This window comes from Pollachius pollachius, assembly GCF_949987615.1.
Source record: "Pollachius pollachius genome assembly, chromosome: 14".
NCBI lineage: Eukaryota > Metazoa > Chordata > Actinopteri > Gadiformes > Gadidae > Pollachius > Pollachius pollachius.
In genome coordinates this window covers 18462106-18479794 of record NC_136947.1, presented here as the reverse complement: position 1 = coordinate 18479794, position 17689 = coordinate 18462106, and the positions used below count along the sequence as shown (strand labels likewise).

The following is a 17689-nucleotide window of genomic DNA, read 5'->3' as shown; positions in this document are numbered from 1 at the left end:
CCACCCAAACCACTATTTACATCAACCTACCTACAGTTCCTACAACGTCTTGTTTATCTATCTTGTATTGACCTTATTTACTTCTCTTCGTCTTCTTTCCGGTCCTATTCTCCTCTTGTCCTGATTGTCTCCATGTTTAGTTTTTACCCAGCATTCCCTAGATGTGAGCACATTAATTGACCCATTGAAAGGAGCAACGGCAGCAGAGTTTCTAAGTGGCGCTCCGCCGGCTCTGACCTTGCCAGCCGGATTTGCAGACGGGCTTGACGTCGATGTACACGGCCACGCTCTGCTCGGAGCTCCTCTGTCCGCAGTCGAAGGCCGTCACCATGATCACGTAGCTCTGCTGCCGCTCGTAGCTCAGCCGCTCCGTGTTCCGGATGTTTCCTGCGACACAGTTAAAACATTTGCTGTTGTTAAAGATGCTGTAGGTAGGATATAAGAGATACCATTTGACTGTGTTTTGCTAGAAAGATTGTAGCCCTCATTCAGCCATTATGAGTGAAGTGCTCCGTGAGAATTTCTGTTTTGAGTTTACGGCGCCTGCCTCTGGATGAGACCTCTTAGATTTCAGACGGCTACCGGCTCCTTGCTCATCAGGGCCTCTCTTCCCTGATTAGTTCTGGGAATCCTTCTTGCCTATTAATCAGAGGTGCCTGAATGCAACCCTTCTCAATGGCAAATAAACACAGTGAAGAGAGGTTCATGTGTTTATTTATTTTAATCTTGGTCTTTCTCGTTAAAACTCTCAAATCCTACAGGTACTATAATCAGTTAAGGGGCTAGTTAATGGTTGATTGGAGAATGGGAGATGAAGATATCTTATTTGTTTAGTAAAATTATTGAAATAACGTTCTTCAAAATCACATCCCACTGTAATCACAACATTCACCAATGTGGGTTTTTATTGTTCAGGTCTATCTAGCTGTTATCCCACTATTTGGAAATGCTTGCTAAGAAAATTAAAACAGACTAATTTCGACAGATGATTTTTATAATCAACAGGTTTTATAGTCAGAAAGGGTTGTAGATATTTTTCTCAGGTAAATGGAGCCATTGTGCCTCAACATTGTCAGATTTGTACATTTCCCTAGTACCATTCTGGCTTGGCTGCATGAACAAAAGTCCCATGAAATCCTCTCTGTGATTGGTGGAGGTGAGACAAATCTGGGGATGGAATGGAGTAGGAGGAGGGGAGGGATGAGAGGAGAGGAGAGGAGAGGAGGAGGGTGTGGAGAGAGGAGAGGATAAGGGAGGAGAGGAGGGGATGAGGAGAGAGGAGAGGAGGAGGGTGTGGAGAGAGGAGAGGATAAGGGAGGAGAGGAGGGGATGAGGGGAGAGGAGAGGAGGAGGGTGTGGAGAGAGGAGAGGATAATTGAGGAGAGGAGGGGATGAGGGGAGAGGAGAGAGGGGAGAGGGAAGGAGGGGAGAGGAGAGGAGGAGAGAGGGTAGAGGGCAGGAGGGGAGGGGAGATGCTAGGTTAGAACAGGTAGGTAAGGATTTTGAGGCAGAGGAGGGTGAGAAGAGGAGAGTAGATTGACGGGGAGCGACAGCAGAGGGGAGGTGTGATATAACAGGCAGGAGATGAGATCACAGGTTCAAGGAGACGAAACAGAGGGCGGGACAAGAGACGGAATGTGAAAGGGAGGAAGACGCGAGGAAGAAGGAGAAGGATGACAATCCCAGTTGGGCATGGAAATCAGCATGACCAAAAGAGCCTGCTACGCATAAAATAGGGCACAGCAGGAAAAGTCAGAAGAGGAGAGGGTGAGCAGGTCACAGCTTGACAGTTCCCTAACACAATCCTCCCAGCAACTTGACCCCCCCCGGTGTGCTCACCTGAGGGACGTACCGCTATAAATAGGCCTTGGTCCTTTCCACGGTGACAATCGACGACATTGTGCTATCTTGGGATTACACCGGACACGCTGTTCTTTTGATTTGGTGTTGGTCACAGTGAGGCAAATAAAAAAGAGGCTGTACTCTTTCAGAATAGGAAGTAAAGAACGAACCGAGCTGAACTCAGGATGTGGCGGTATGTATGCCTGTGTTTGGCGAATGTGTTTGGAGTGCAGTTTAGTGTTTTATACTATTTATTCCGAGCACTCATCAGCACTTACGAATAATTTTCTGACCATGTTTATAGGATTCAGATCACTCAACAGGCATCTCCAGTAAGCCTGGAGGGATTTGTTTCCCTGCTTGAACATGCAAATCAACCAATGTTTAAATGATGCTCTTACCCATCATCATATTCAAAAATCTTGGCCAGCATACAGCTCGCTACCTCAAGGTCTGGAATGGTAATTTATCTGTTGAACTCTTTGGAAAGAATAACGTTAGCCTTTATTGTCGCAAATGCAAATGCATTAAAGGTAATAAAGCACTGTTAAATTAATGCAATGTTCAATTAAATTACTCATTTCAAATTGCGCTCTTGCGAGACATTTGGCTATTGAAAACAATCTGCGCAGCTTAATTCTTGATTCCAGTTTCGGTTTCACTTGAAATCGGCTTAATAATTTAACATTCACAGTTGAAGGAAACACAAAGAATAACAGAACAAAAGACACAGTGGGTACGTGAGAGTGGCTTCGCCTGACCCAGAAAGACTCCATTAAGTTTCTCATACTTTCTGTGTATCTGTATGTATGGAGAGGAGAACGTGTTTTTTACATCCCCTGGAACTCATTACGCAGCTTTGGTCGCCAGCCAGGGACTGAAGGAACAGTTCAGTCTCAGTACGTTCGGAAAAAAACTTTAATACTTTCTATTCTTCCAAATTTAATTCAATTTTATTGTACTCTCTACATTTTCTATTTCCGCCGCTTCACGCAGTCTTATCGGCCTGTTCGTCTGTTACAGTCTATAATCGCCCTGATGTTAAAATGGTATTACATAGTCACTGTTTAATTCTTTCCCTCGCAAAGAAATCCCCCCATCCCCCACCGCTGCTTACTTATTCTGTAATCTCGGTCTTTCTGTTGAGTTTAACCGACCAGCATTGGCCTGCCGTATGGGAGGGGGGGGGGGTTGCTCCCATAATGAGCGGATGAAGAAAGCGGTTGAAACCGCTTCTGTTCGCACACACACACACACACACACACACACACACACACACACACACACACACACACACACACACACACACACACACACACACACACACACACACACACACACAACACACACACACAAACATGCACACACCCCTCACACAAGATGAATCAGCAGCCCCAGAGATCCTCTGGTGGTGGGTGCTGGTCACAATAACTCCTAATAAAATCCACAATAATAAAATCTAATGAATGAATGAACTAATAACAGTGTGTCAATTCACATATATACAGTATATATATATATATATATATATATATATATATATATATATATATATATATATATATATATATATATATATATATATATATATATATATACAGTATATATATGTTGTCTTCCTCATCCAACCAAATCAAACACAAAGTGAATACATCAGTATTGATTGAATAAATGGACTGATGAATCAACAGAGAGGTTAATTAGGCACACCAATGTGTCTTATGTTAGTGCCATCCTAACCCCAACACTGGTCTTTCATCTAACAAACAGAACAACATAAATACATGTTTGGTGAATTCATTTAATGACTCAACTGAGACCTTATTACACCCATCGACGTGTCTAATGTGTCTGGTGTTAGCGCTATGGCAACCGTACTGTTCTGTAATGAACTGCCAGGGGAGGTTACGTTCCAGAACTCACTCTCTCTTTCTGTGTGTGTATATCCCTCTCTCTCTATGTCCGTCTGTCTGTCCATATGTCTGTCTGTCTGTCTGTCTGTCTGTCGGTCTGTCAGTCTGTCAGTCTGTCAGTCTGTCAGTCTGTCGGTCGGTCGGTCTGTCTGTCTGTCTGTCTGTCTGTCTGTCTCTCTCTGTCCCTCTGTCCCCTGTCCCTGTGTCCATCTCTCTCACCATCTCTCTCTCTGTCTTTCTCTGTCTCTCTCTGTCTCTCTCTGTCTCTCTCTGTCTCTCTCTGTCTCTCTCTCTCTCTCTCTCTTCCTCTGTGCCATATGTCTGGTTCATGTTTATTTAAAGCTAAATTGAGAACAAAGCCAGCGCTGCCATATGTGGATTCAGTTGTGCTATGGCGTTCCCCTTTGATCGCCCGCCATTAGGCATGCCCTTTGAGTCCGGAGAGCGAGCGACAACGAGTGTGCATTAGTCAACATGTTTGGAGGACAACTGCAGATGCGTTTGTTTAATTTTTTTCCAATGGAGCGTGCCATCGGAGTGGAGTTAGTGAATCGCTGCAATGACATAGTTCTGGGCATCGTAATGACAGCGTTATTAACCTCAGCGCTGAGTGCACTCTCTCGTAAAACACACACTCACACACTCACACACTCACACCCAGACACACTCACACACACTCACACACGCACACTCACACACACTCACAAACACTCATGCTCACACACACACTCGTTCAAACACTCATTGACACACACACACACACTCATTCACACTCACACACACAGACACAGACACACACACACACACACACACACACACACACACACTCACACACTCACACACATAAATAGAAACACGCAGAAGGACACATGCTTACCGTTGCGGTCGATGGCGAAGGGTGTTCCTGGGGTGACGATGTCGTAGTTGCAGATTTGGCTGTACTGCGGGGAGCAGTCCTGGTCCCAGGCTTCCACCTGCAGCACAACCCGCCTTGAAACCACCACACATTGCTGACATACTAGCAGACTGGGCAGACCAAAGAGCTGCATAGGGTCCCTAGGGCCGCAGCTTCAGTGGCTGGATGTACTGAGAGAGTAGTTATACATTTTGCTTTCATCTTGAAATTCTACGACTAAATTGTCTTTCAGATTTCGCTTTAATCCAAAGTGATTCCCAGTGATTAGTGATGTCCCTAAGATCTCCAATCCCTAAGGAGCTTAGGCCCCTTGCTGCAGGACTCCAGGGGTAGACTGCACTGTGGACTGCATTGGGGTTCGAACCAACAGCCACTCCCTCTGGGAGTCCAACCCACCCTCGCCACTCGACTACGACGTGGCTGTGCTGAGGACTATTTCGTAAACCCTTTCACTAGAGGCAGGAGATAACACTGAAGAGGTGGGCAGACAGGAACAGGAAGCACCTGCAGGATGCTGTCATAGATGCGGCCCTCGGTGACCGACGCCTTGTACTCAGACTCCCGGAAGGCGGGCGGGAACTCGTTGAGGTCGTCCACCTGGATGTGTACCACCGCCCTGCGGGGGTGGAAGGCAGAAGACCCCCATCAGGACCACTCAGAGGAGGGCTTTAGTGCACGTAGAGGTAGGGGTTGATGCTACATGTCAGTAAGGAGCTAGCAGGGGGACCCTTTGCACTAAGGTGCCAACCATGGCTGTATGAAAACCTACAGGTGAAGTGCAGACATTGGTATCACATCAACAACCTTTTGGCTGTTTGGTCAAACAGCCTAGGCAGTACACTATCCACTATTCTTTACCCGAAAATAGAGATTTCTCTCTGGGTGCTTTTTAAAGCTGTTGGTTGCCACAGTGAATTTATGGAGAGATATAGATTAAAGTCTGCCAACTCAACATCAATTATTGGGTATGCAATGCCAGACAATTTGCTCAATTAGATTCAGCTATTTACAGTTGAAGAGGCAACAACTCAAACCCAAATACCAGAAAGTGTGTGTGTCTGTTCCCAACTTATACTAATAGCTAGATTGATTAACAAGCTGCCGCTAGCTTACTGTTGGATTATCTGTATTGGATTGAAAAGCTCCCTCCGCTGACCCCCGTTTAAGATAAATCCTGCAGGTGATAATGAATAACATCCACTTTATTAGCCCTATTTACACTTGTCATCTACAGTGATAACCACACGTCTTATGTCCTGCCAGGAATATATCTCTGATTCTCCTAGCAATCAGAGATAGGTAGAAAACTGAAACACCTCCACCCCTTATCTATTCCTCTCTCTCTCTCTTTCTCATATCTCATATCTCAGAGATCATATCTCTGTGCTGAATCCCCCCCCTGCCCTCAGGAATACATCGGCCACTTGGGAACAAAGTAGGAAGCCCCTCAGACTCAGAGCCTTCGATGATAAGTTGCAGTGTAACAAAGCTAATTTGGTGCTTGAACCTGTTAAAAGCCTTTAAACGGTGGCACTCTCGCTGCCAGAGCTCAGAGTGGGAACACAAGCTTGGAGAGTCTGTTGAGGGGTGTGGCAAATTTAGAGTGGTTTGGCTCCTGAACATTCCACAACACACTACATACACAATGAGCCACAGCATCGTATAATCCACCTGGCTCCCTTCCACTGGCTCCCCTGCCAGCTCCCTTCCTTCTCTCCCTTCATTTCCCTCCCTCCCTACCTACCTAACTCCCTCCCCCCCACGTCCTCCCTTCTTCCCTCCCTCCTTCCTCTTTTCCTTTATTATTCACTCTCTCCCTCCCTTCATTTCCTTCACTCTTTCCATCCCTCCCTCCCTTTCCACCTCCTCCCTCCCCCTCACCTCTCCCTCCTTCACTCCCTCCCTCCCTCTCCCCCTCTCCCTCCCTCCCTCCCCCCTCCCTCCCTCTCCTCCTCCCTTCCATCCCTCCCTCTCCCTCCCTCTGTCAGAGATGAGCTCCCACTCCCCCCTACACGGACCATGTAATGGAAACACAGCAGCTCCTTCTCGCCCTTCGCTCACTTGTGTGATTTCTTCCAGTCGGCTCCGCTGGGGCCCGCACCGCAATCGTACGCCTGGATGACGAAGGTGTACTCCTTCTGGCTCTCGCAGTCCACGGGGCCGGTGGCCCTCAGGAGCCCCTCCCCAGAGGTGCGGTTCAAGACCACCGCCTCAAACGGCGCGTCCTGCCCGTGGATCTGGAAAGCACAGATCTCCCCTGAAGAGAGAGAGAGAGAGAGAGAGAGAGAGAGAGAGAGAGAGAGAGAGAGAGAGAGAGAGAGAGAGAGAGAGAGACAGAGACAGAGAGACAGAGAGACAGAGAGAGAGGAGAGAGCAGATGCTGAGTGATGCTGGACTGAAAAGTGTTCCTTACTTTTAGTTTGTTTACCGGGGGCTCATGTGATTTGGATGGCAGCCATTGTGTGGATGATTTGATGCTGTCGTTTTGTCACGTCTGCTCATACAACTCGTGCAGCACAGCAGAGGCTGGAAATAGCATATGACATTGGCAGCTTGTATTGTTCACAGCAACATTTAATAAGCAGTATTGCACATGGAGAAAGAGAGAGAGAGAGACAGAGAGATTCAGACTGAGAAAGAGAGAGATACATAAAGGAACTGAATGAGAACTATCGTTTACAAGTCTTTAAAGAGTGAAGCTCTTCACAGAAGGGGGGATGAGGGGAGGGCATGCATAACACTCATCTGGAAAAAGCCTATGGGCTATTTGAAAATGAACGAATCAAATAATAAAAAAGAATAGGAAACCGATAACGATGACGATGATGATGATGATGATGATGATGATGATGATGAAGAGAGCCTTCAAGCAAGCCCATTCAAGACTGAGTAAATCAAAACAGCTCTCAGCAGGAGACCCCTCGCCCTCATCTGTGATCACAGCGGACCTCCGACGCCTAATGACACAGCGGCGCCCGGCGGATGCATTCGGAGCGGATTCTTCCGTGTGAGATGGCGACGCGAGAGTATTGAGTGGCGGGCATTGCGTGTGTGAGAGAATCAATTTCTTCTCTCCCAGAGAGCCGAGAAACACAATGTTTTCAAAAGAAAGTAATTTAAAATCCTTGCTGTGTGATAGATGCAACCTTGTGTACAATGTGATGTTGTGGTTGAATATGTGTGTTTAAGGTTCATGACAACACTAGTAAACGCAATAAGAAATAGCCCATTTATTTATTTTATTTCTCCCATTTCCAATTCATTTTTCTCTCTTTTACTTGTTTCCTATTTCCCTAATGTAGGTGTCAATCAACTGAAATTAATTTTAAAACTTTCACTCCACTTGAACTTTTGGATATGCTACCATACTCCCCGTTCATTTCTTGTTCTCGTCTTAAGTATTCTGTATTGGACCTCTCCACAACTATCGAAGAGGCAGTAAGAGTAGCTAGGGTGTTGGTGGTAAAAGTAGAGAAGAGTGAGAGAGGCAGTATTACTATCAGTTCACCTAGTAGTACTCAGTACTAGTAGAGTATTAATAGTACTGAGAAGTACTAAGTAGTAGTAGTTAAGCTAGGAGGAAAATCCGCGGTGCTATCAGAAAAATGGGGCAAACTCAACAAAAGATAATCATTTTGTTCAGGGTTTTTCGTGAATTGTGTACAGTATCATAGTGTGTACTATTTATGTTGAATGTGTGAGTGTTCGTATATGTGTGTCTGTGTCTTCATTTGCCCCTGAATTTGTGTGTTTTTGTGTGTGTGCATATTTGTACTAGTATAGAATGTGTGTTTCAGTTTGCTATGTGCGTGTGTTATGTGCATGAGCATGTGCCAGTGTTGAATGTATGCATGTGTGTCTGCATGTATGTGCTAGTGTGTGTCTGTGTGTGTGTGTTTGTGTGTGCGTGCGTGTGCGTTGGTGTGTGTGTATATGTGTGTGTATGTGCGTATGTATGTGCGTGCGTATGCATGTGTGTGTGGGACTGCGTGCGCTTTTGTATGTGTGTGTGTGTGTGTGTGTGTGTGTCTGTGTTTGTGTGCTTTGTAACCGAGGGGTCCATCAGCTCTCTCATCCTCTGCGTGCGCGTTCTCCTCAGGGATTTAGGCTGTTGCTGGTCAGAGGAGGCACTACTTTAGTGCGGGAATTATCTCCAAACCTAGTGGAGTGGAGAGCGGAAACAACTCACCACCACCACAGCACAGCGCAGCAGCAGCAGCAGCAGCCTGACTACCTCGCAAATACCCCTCTGTGTGCGCAGACCTCACTGGCGAGGACAGATAAGACAAAGTTCACCCTCAAGCCGCACCCCTCAACCAGCTCTTCTTTTTCCCCATCCCGTTACGTTCCGCCATGTGGCACATTGTTGCTCCGGCTCCCTTTTCTTTTAACCCCCCCGCCTGTCTCTCCACACGGGCTGGAGGAACAGCAGCATCCGCCTCTCAAAACAACCACCACCACAACAAGCCGGCCCCTCCTGGATGTGTGCGGCAGACCCTGCTTTTAGCCTGCATGGCCCAGGTTATTATCTGCGGCAAGGCCTGGTTGAAATTAAAATCCCCTCTACTTTAGAGAGGCAGGGTCTGCCAGGTGCTGACGGGGGGGGGGGGGGGGGGGGGGGGATAGCACAAACACACAGGGGGGTAGCGTGGGATGGGTGTGATAAACGTCAGTTCTGTGTGTTTGTGCAGACTCACGCACACGCAGTCACACATACACACACAATACAACACACGTATATACATGCACACTTTAGCATCTGTGTGTGTGTGTGTGTCGGAGCGTGCATATTGCGTGTATGGAGTCCAGGCGAAAGCACTTTCCACTTAACAGTTGGAAAATGGACACAAATCCATTTTCCGCTCCATCTGTTATGGCAAATGCATTTTTCTGGATTACATTTTAAAGGGCCACCTAACAGGGTCACAGAATTAAATGAGATAGGAACAGCAACAGAGGGATAAATCGAAGCAAAGAGAGGGAAGGAGAGAGAGAGGGAGAGAGCCAGAGAGAGAGAGAGAGAGAGAGAGAGAGAGAGAAAGAGAGAGAGAGAGAGAGAGAGAGAGAGAGAGAGTGAGAGAGAGAAATAGAGAGAGAGAGAGAGAGAGAGAGAGAGAGAGAGAGAAAGAGAGAGATAGAGAGAGAGAGAGAGAGAGAGAGAGAGAGAGAGAGAGAGAGAGAGAGCGAGTGAGAGAGAGAAATAGAGAGAGAGAGAGAGAGAGAGAGAGAGAGAGAGAGAGAGAGAGAGAGAGAGAGACAGAAAGAGAGAGATAGAGAGAGAGAGAGAGAGAGAGAGAGAGAAAGAGAGAGTGAGAGAGAGAAATAGAGAGAGAGAGAGAGAGAGAGAGAGAGAGAGTGGTGGGGGGGTAAAGTGACTTTCCAATGTAAATGGTGATGACAGAGGGACATCATGTCAGCAAAACGGCTGTATTCATTGCTGCTGTGTACACACCCCCCCACACACACACACAAACACACGCACACAGACACTCACACACTCACACATGCACACACGCACACACGCATGCATGCACACACACATACACAGGCATACACACGCTCACAGACACACACACACTCACAGACACACACACACACCCACACATACACGCACGCACGCATTCACACACACAAACACACACCCACACACTCACACGCACACACACACACACACACAGTTTTATTGGTTGTCTCTTGGAAGTTGCCACTTAGTTGCAATGGTTGAAATAAACTCTAATCTCTTGGCCTATATGGCAGAAGGGGAGCGAGGAAAATATTTTATTTATATATGTTCCAAATGTAAAAATACATACATTGTATTTATTTTCTCTCCTGGATTCGGTTGGCTGCAGGATGTCTGGGCTGGAACAAGTAATTGATGGAGTCAGCAGAAATCAGTTTGAAAATAACCATCACATAAAAATGAAATTTTGGTCGCTTGAATAGAGATGAAATGTCAGGCAGCCAGACAGCAACTTAATGGAAAAGACACGCATAACAGGTGAATCATGCAGCAATGCCATTTATTTATCATTTATAATGAATGTGTGGCCACAGGGTAATGGGAGTTGACAGATACATTTCAGGAGCATATATTCTAATACTTCATTTAACTATCCTTCAGTCTACCCTTCAGTCTCAGATTGTTTCCGCTGGAGGTTGCCTGCCTCCCTCGTCATTGGTTGGACGGCGAGCCAATCAGCTCTGTGGATTATAAGGACTTTGATGCACTTGATGGCTCTCTTGTTGCTATTTGGTTTGCAGGCATGAGCACATGCTGTCTGTTTTAGTTCATCCAGAGAGAGAGAGAGAACACACCTGAAGCTTGTCAGGGCCTATTCGTTTACAAACCTTTTACTGCACAGTTTCTATTAGGGAGTCAGATTTATATTCCCACTTTAATTTATTTTGTAATGTTTATTTTGGAAACAGTTTGTTTGTTGTTCTGATCTGCGCTAAACCTTGAGCAAACAACCTTCAACCTATATTAATTTAGCTACGTTAAAGTTTGGCAAGCTGTCAATGCTGACAACTCGGTTGCTCACTTCACCACAAGAGCACCTCGGGGTGTTAGGGAATTAACACTGTTGTCCTGTTTCAGGATACATTTGAAATAAACAGAAGGGAATGATCAACACGCTCTGCAATCAACGTTCCTGCAAGCGAGGTCAACCACCCTGCCTGCTATTTGTTGTTCGGATCATTTAGAGTCCGAACATAGCGTTCCTGAGTTTCCCTCTCTGAGCGGCTCTGGGACTTAATGCAGCGAAGCCACAATCTTATCTGAACCTGCCGTCTCCCAAATGGGGAAACAGATGACTCCAAATTGCCACGGAAATTGATCAAGTCCTCGGGTTGCCTTCCATCTGCTTCCTGTGTCTGTGAGTGCATGCATGTGTTTATGTGTGTATGTGTTTCAACGTTTTTCCGGCATTGCGGGAAATGTGTGTGTGTGAGTGTGTGTGTGTGTGTGTATGTTTATGAGTCTTCATGGATGGATAAGTAAAGGATGAAAGCTCCAGATTCGGGGAGCTGTTGGTATCGGTGGGATGAGTAAGGAGGAGGATGACGATGGGGGATAGAGCAGGAGGAAGGGGGGTGGGGGGAGGGGGGGTGATTAAAGCTTGTCCCAGTGGATCGCTCTCTTTGTCTCTAAGCCTCCATTGCTTCCTTCTGCTGTCTCGCCGCTCTCATTCACCCCTTGTTCCCTGCCTTTTAATTACTGACCAGACTCTGGTCAGTTTCGCCCCAAGCAGCTCGCAATTAAAGCCTCTTCTGAACGGCTCGTCGGCCGGCCCTCACGCCTTGGTGAACGACGCTGCGTGTTCTCCTGATGAGGACGGACAGATGATAGGTTGACAGACGCAAGACTTGGAGGAGCCCCTTCTCCCGGAGCTCAGATTTAATTCCAGCTTTGTATTTTAGACAGGGAGACACGTGTGTCAAAACAAATTAGACATATTATGGCTACGAATGATTCCAAGGGTAATTTTATGGTGGGGATGCTCTGGTGTTGCTGTTGTTGTTGAGGTGTTTTGTCAGTGAATCCAAACAGTGGGTAATGATTCTGCTGGGAGCGCTGAAAGACTTCCCGGTAATGATCCCCGAGGAGAGGAGCCAAAGCCCAGTCTTGTTCACACGAGGCAGAGGCATCATAAATCAAAGTCTTTACTTGAAAGATAGCAGGGCCAAAAATAGTGGGATAGGTGGGGATGAACAATAGCAGAGGCGACTGGGAACGGTCTTGGTTATAAAGAGCCCTGTCTGAATGCTTGGATTTGATTGGATGCTGTCACACCCATAGTCAGTCAACTGGGGAGCCAATCGCGTCATGGGCATGTGACTCCCGGTCTGATGCTTCGTAGAATACATCAGCAACGGTATGACGTCTCGCAGTGCATTAGGTTTGATAACACGATTTCTGATCCCTTGAAGGCAATTAGAGCAACTGTAGCATGCACTGTGCATAAAATACCTTCTGCGTAGCATCAGCAAACATTCATAAGGACATGGTAGGAAGAGCAGATGTCTTTTTATTGGAAATCATACCGAGTGCCGAAAGACCCACACTTTTCAGCAGAGTTGAGCATCTTTGGGCGGTGCTTGGATTGGCCAACGGACACTGGTGGTAGTGAGAGAGCACCATCTTTGAGTTGGGCTTGGCTTATTCAAACTTTAGGAATGTATAACGAGAACACATTTAAAAACAAAATCTGAATCCAAAAACAGATATACTCAAATAGTATGAAATACTTTCAGCGCTGTTGATATGGGATTCCTTCGTCCCCGTCTAAGAGAACCCATCATGTTACTTTGCTTACAAAGTCATTCTACCACGGTTGTACATCTTGTCAAAGAAGTGCAACAAAACGCGAGGCCAAGCCATTTACATAATGATCCTGTGCTCCGGAGCCAAAGGGAAGGAGGAGGAGGCAGAGGAGGCGGGGCCGGGGATGTGTGAGCAGGATGATAGAAAGAGGGTGCGCGGGAGGAGGCGTCGAGAGCTTCCTCTAAACCCGCTGCATGTTGATTCAAAGGGGATTTTCTCTTCCCTCGAGGGTTTTGGTAGAGTGACTAAGAAACACATTGGCTGGCGAAACGCGAAAGGTGTCAGTCACATTATCTTTGGCAGGATTCAATTCACTGCCCACTGAAATGTGGACCTATTGAAACACAGAAGTTTGCCCCGTTGACATATTTTTTAATAACGGTGCACTCGCAACTCAAAATGTGACCTGATTTTGATCTAGAATGTGTTGGGGTCACAACAGCAATGCAAGGCGTAGAAGATAGATGTAGTGGCACAAGGAAAGTCGGTCCAGGGCTCATGGGCACCCACATATGCACCCACTCTCTGAATAAATGAGGGTGCGCAATGTGTTAGCATATGTATGGTTTTCTATGCATACACCCACCCACGCACACAAACACACACTCACACACACTAAACACAGCCAAGAGAGCCCAGAGGCACCGTCCAAATTATTTACAAAATGTCTCCAACCAAAACAAGAAACACTTCTAGTGGGATTCATATTGCAGAATTATCAACGTTTAAAGACTGAATGTTGACCTCAATCACCTGCTGAAAAATATATCTTTATCTATTCCTTTAGCCAGGTCAAGACGTGGAACCATAAGTCTACTATGGAAGCTGGGTATATGGGAAAATGTCTTTACTTTGTGTACATGTTATCTAACAGGATTTGGGAGACTCAAATAAGAAAATAAGCACGTAACGTTCGTGAAATCACAGCCGCTAGAAAGGTATAGATTAGAATTTGTGCTTTGCAGTTTTGGCACATTGACAAAAGGACTTCAATGGCCACCTGGACCTGAGGCCTATGGCAAAACTCATAAATATTCATTCCTTAATCACATTTTTTTTATATGAAAAATCATTTTCAACAAGGTTTTTTTTTTGCAAATCAAATCATACAAAGATGAACTACACCACTGAGATCGGAACTGAACGCCCAAAAAAAGATTGTTTGTTTGCATTACAATGATGAAATTATTATTTCATAAATTTACTTACAATGGATCAGTCTGTGTCCACCACATACTGCAAACCCACTAGAGGCCGTTAGAGGAACTACAGGCTAGTCCTGAGCAGCAGACGGTCATGGCTGCCGTGCTGCTGGGTTCCAACCGGCGTTGGGAGTTCAAAGGAGACGGTAAGTAATTCATCAGGAGTCCGCCCGCCTCTCCCAGATAGCCAGACCCGTATTAATTGCATTGGGGAGATAGTGGAGCCATGCAATTGACCCCCTGGGTGGAAAATGAACCACTTCACAAAGCTGGGCACCTGCCATTATACACAAACACACACACAGAAACACATACGAACACAAACAAACACACACGAATAAATAAATAAATACACACACACATACTCACATACAAAAACACTCACTGAAAGGTGAATATTCTGCTCTGTTTAGTTGATATTAAAGACCAAGTAGTGCCAGCGATGGGTAGATTTGCAGTTTAAACAGTTTAATACTAATTTGGTTACGGCTAACAATGTTGTTAAAATTGCCATGTCAACAATTTTGGCAACAACGTTAATTTATACTTAAAACCCTAACCCTATGAAAATTATATAATGGTGATTTAACTGCTGGGTCTATTGAGTACCATATGCTGTAGTGTTATTATCCTGAGACCTAAGTCATGCTGTTCACTGAAGCACGGCCCCCTCTTAGGTATAGAAAGAACCTAACCACAGACAGGACACTATTGACACATGGACACAACAAACAGATCCTCATTAGAATGTTCCATCAGTATATACAAATGTATTGCTGTCCTACATAGTCACACAACACCACCTATCAAACACGAACACATAAACGCACTGGAAGACACACACACATACACAAATTACACACAAATATTCCTACAATTCTACACACAAACACACACACACACATACACACGCAAACACACACACACACTCACATACACACACACACACACACACATACACACACAAACAAAATCTCACAATCACACACACACTCACACACACACACTAACACACACTCACACACATGCACGCACACACACACACACACAGACTCACACCGTCGCTCACACACACACACACTCTCTCACACACACACACACACACAAACACACACACACACATACACACACAAACACACACACACACACATACACACACAAACATACACACCCACCCAAACTGAAAGGTGCACACACCAACACAAAATACACACACATATTCCCACCATAAAACACACACACACACACGCACACACACGCACACACACACACAACCCTCTCGAGGCTCTCTTCTCACACAGGGCCATCGATGAGGCGGACAGAACAATACCCGACTGGGGGGAGAAGTCGATAACCGCAGACAAGACACATTCATTGCGCCCCGTAGCTAAGGCAATCTGCCACGCAATTAGCGCTAATAGCAGCCAGTGAAGTCGCGGGATTGGAAGAATTAGTATTCACGGGACCCAACTGCTGTTGTGAACGTTGGCAGCATTTAATTGAATCAGAAGAGGTTTTCACACGTGTGACTTTAAAGGCTTTTAAATGAATAGCTCAAATAGAAGCCGTGGAGCGAGAGAGGTCGTCAGAAGTCATGAGTGTATTGTTTGGAGCCACCAGAGGCTCAAGGCTCCAGCCCGCTCAACGGGGGCGTGGAGGTATACTGCCTTTCATTTAGCCTTCCTTCAGCCAGCACAGGGACCTCCGGTGATGTGTGACATCATGAGGGTTTCACTGCAGAGAGCCGGCCCGACCGGGTTGCCGTGCCGACTGAAGGTAGACGTGTCGAGGCTGGGAGCAGCAGGGGATTCAGACACCCAGGAGAGTAGAAGGTGGGGGGTCAGAGTCAGGGGTTGTGGTAATGTTGCAGCGTGAAAGACAGAAATAATGTTAGGAACGAAGAAGAACTTGGAAGTCATAGGAAATTGTGAGTAATTATTCATAATTGATTAACAATTGTTCCGACATTCATGACAATTCATTAATTATTAATGAGTATTAATGTAAGAACAAAGCTTTATAATGGATTCCTTCACTAGTTGCTCCCTCTTTATTAATGAGTATTAATGTAGGAACAAAGCTTTATAATGGATTCCTTCACTAGTTGCTCCCTCTTTATTAATGCTTCAAAGTTGCAGTTATTCTGAATTGCTTTTCTATCTCTCACTTTGTTGTTCTTTGTTTGTTTCTGTTTATCTTGACGAATGCCACTTCCTGTGACCTTTTTTATTCCTCGTTTACAGCTCGATTACAAATAATCTCCAAGTAATTACTCCTTTGGCTGAAGTTCCGTTGCAACATTTCAAGAATATTAAGAGAGAAGACAAACCATTAGCATTAAATTTATCACAGTTGTTACCTTGCTTATTAAACAGAAGCTGGAACATTGGCATCATCATTGTTCATATAAATAGATATTGCCCTCTGAAACTCCAAGCTTACAATTTGCCAGTTAATCGTCTACCGAGGGGTGACCCCGGTTCCATCAGCACTACCTTGTTATAAAGAAACTTCTGCAGAGAGATGGCACAGAGCCTTGGCTACCAAACCAACAACTGTTACCCATAATTACAGAGATATTCTCCCACAGAAACAATGTTCTACAATGGCCAGTCTGCATGGGGATGATTTGAAACCTTTACAGACAATTCTTCCCAGAACGCTCACCAATCACGTGCAAACTGATCCCAGCCATCAGCAACATGAGTTCGGTGACTCATGTTGAGTAACAGGACTCAACGAAACTCAACGATGCGGACATGAAGTGAGAGAATGTTAAACGTTCTGTTCACCCAGATCTGAGCTTGTATGCCATCAGAGATTATTCATCTACAGTGTGGTGTGTGAGGCTACACAACTGGTAATGCTTCTTTTAACAATAATAAATGTATTGCATTTTAAAACATGGTTCACCTCTGAAGCGCCCCCACTCAGACTTGTCTGTGTCAGGTCCTTCGCCCCTTTACAGCTGTCAGGAACAGGGTGTCTGACAGGCCGTACAGAGTTTAGCATTCCCATCATACAACATGTGTCCCAGGGGAGACGCTTCCACTCAACTAAGAGTGAACGTGAATAATGGAGCACCCCCCTTTACACACACCACAGCGCATTACTGCACATGTACCACTTTGGATTTGCTTGTACTGTTGCTGTCTTTTCACCTTTTCTAAAGATTCTTTAAACAAACACACAGTGCATGACAGGCTTCCTACTGCCGTGATACTTCACTATTTCAATTCTGTTCTCGACAAACATGAAGCAACATAAAAACAAGGCACTACTACCATTACTCACACAGTACCGCTACCACCACCCCTACCACTCACTGTCTACAAAATAAGAGCGCAGGTGAGATTGAAGAGCTGGCTTTGTGCCGCTTGGGCGTAGCAAACATTATGCCATTCTGCAACATGTTCCCCTTTAAAGCAGAGCAGCAGAGGGTTTCTTGTTGTAATAGTGCTATTGTATACTTGTGTATAGATGTGAC

At 45.6% G+C, this 17689-nt stretch overlaps 1 protein-coding gene across 1 annotated transcript in view; it reads right to left on the bottom strand.

Annotated features, from left to right (window-relative positions):
• The window catches only part of clstn2a (calsyntenin 2a), a gene marked incomplete at both ends in the record, with an annotated part of 141649 nt that overhangs the window by 46309 nt on the left and 77651 nt on the right, over positions 1-17689 (bottom strand). Inside the window, 4 exons of the mRNA XM_079750644.1 lie at positions 238-387; positions 4633-4729; positions 5176-5287; positions 6733-6928. Of these exons, the coding sequence (XP_079606770.1) occupies positions 238-387; positions 4633-4729; positions 5176-5287; positions 6733-6928 (555 nt within the window). The remainder of the gene's footprint in view (positions 1-237; positions 388-4632; positions 4730-5175; positions 5288-6732; positions 6929-17689) is intronic.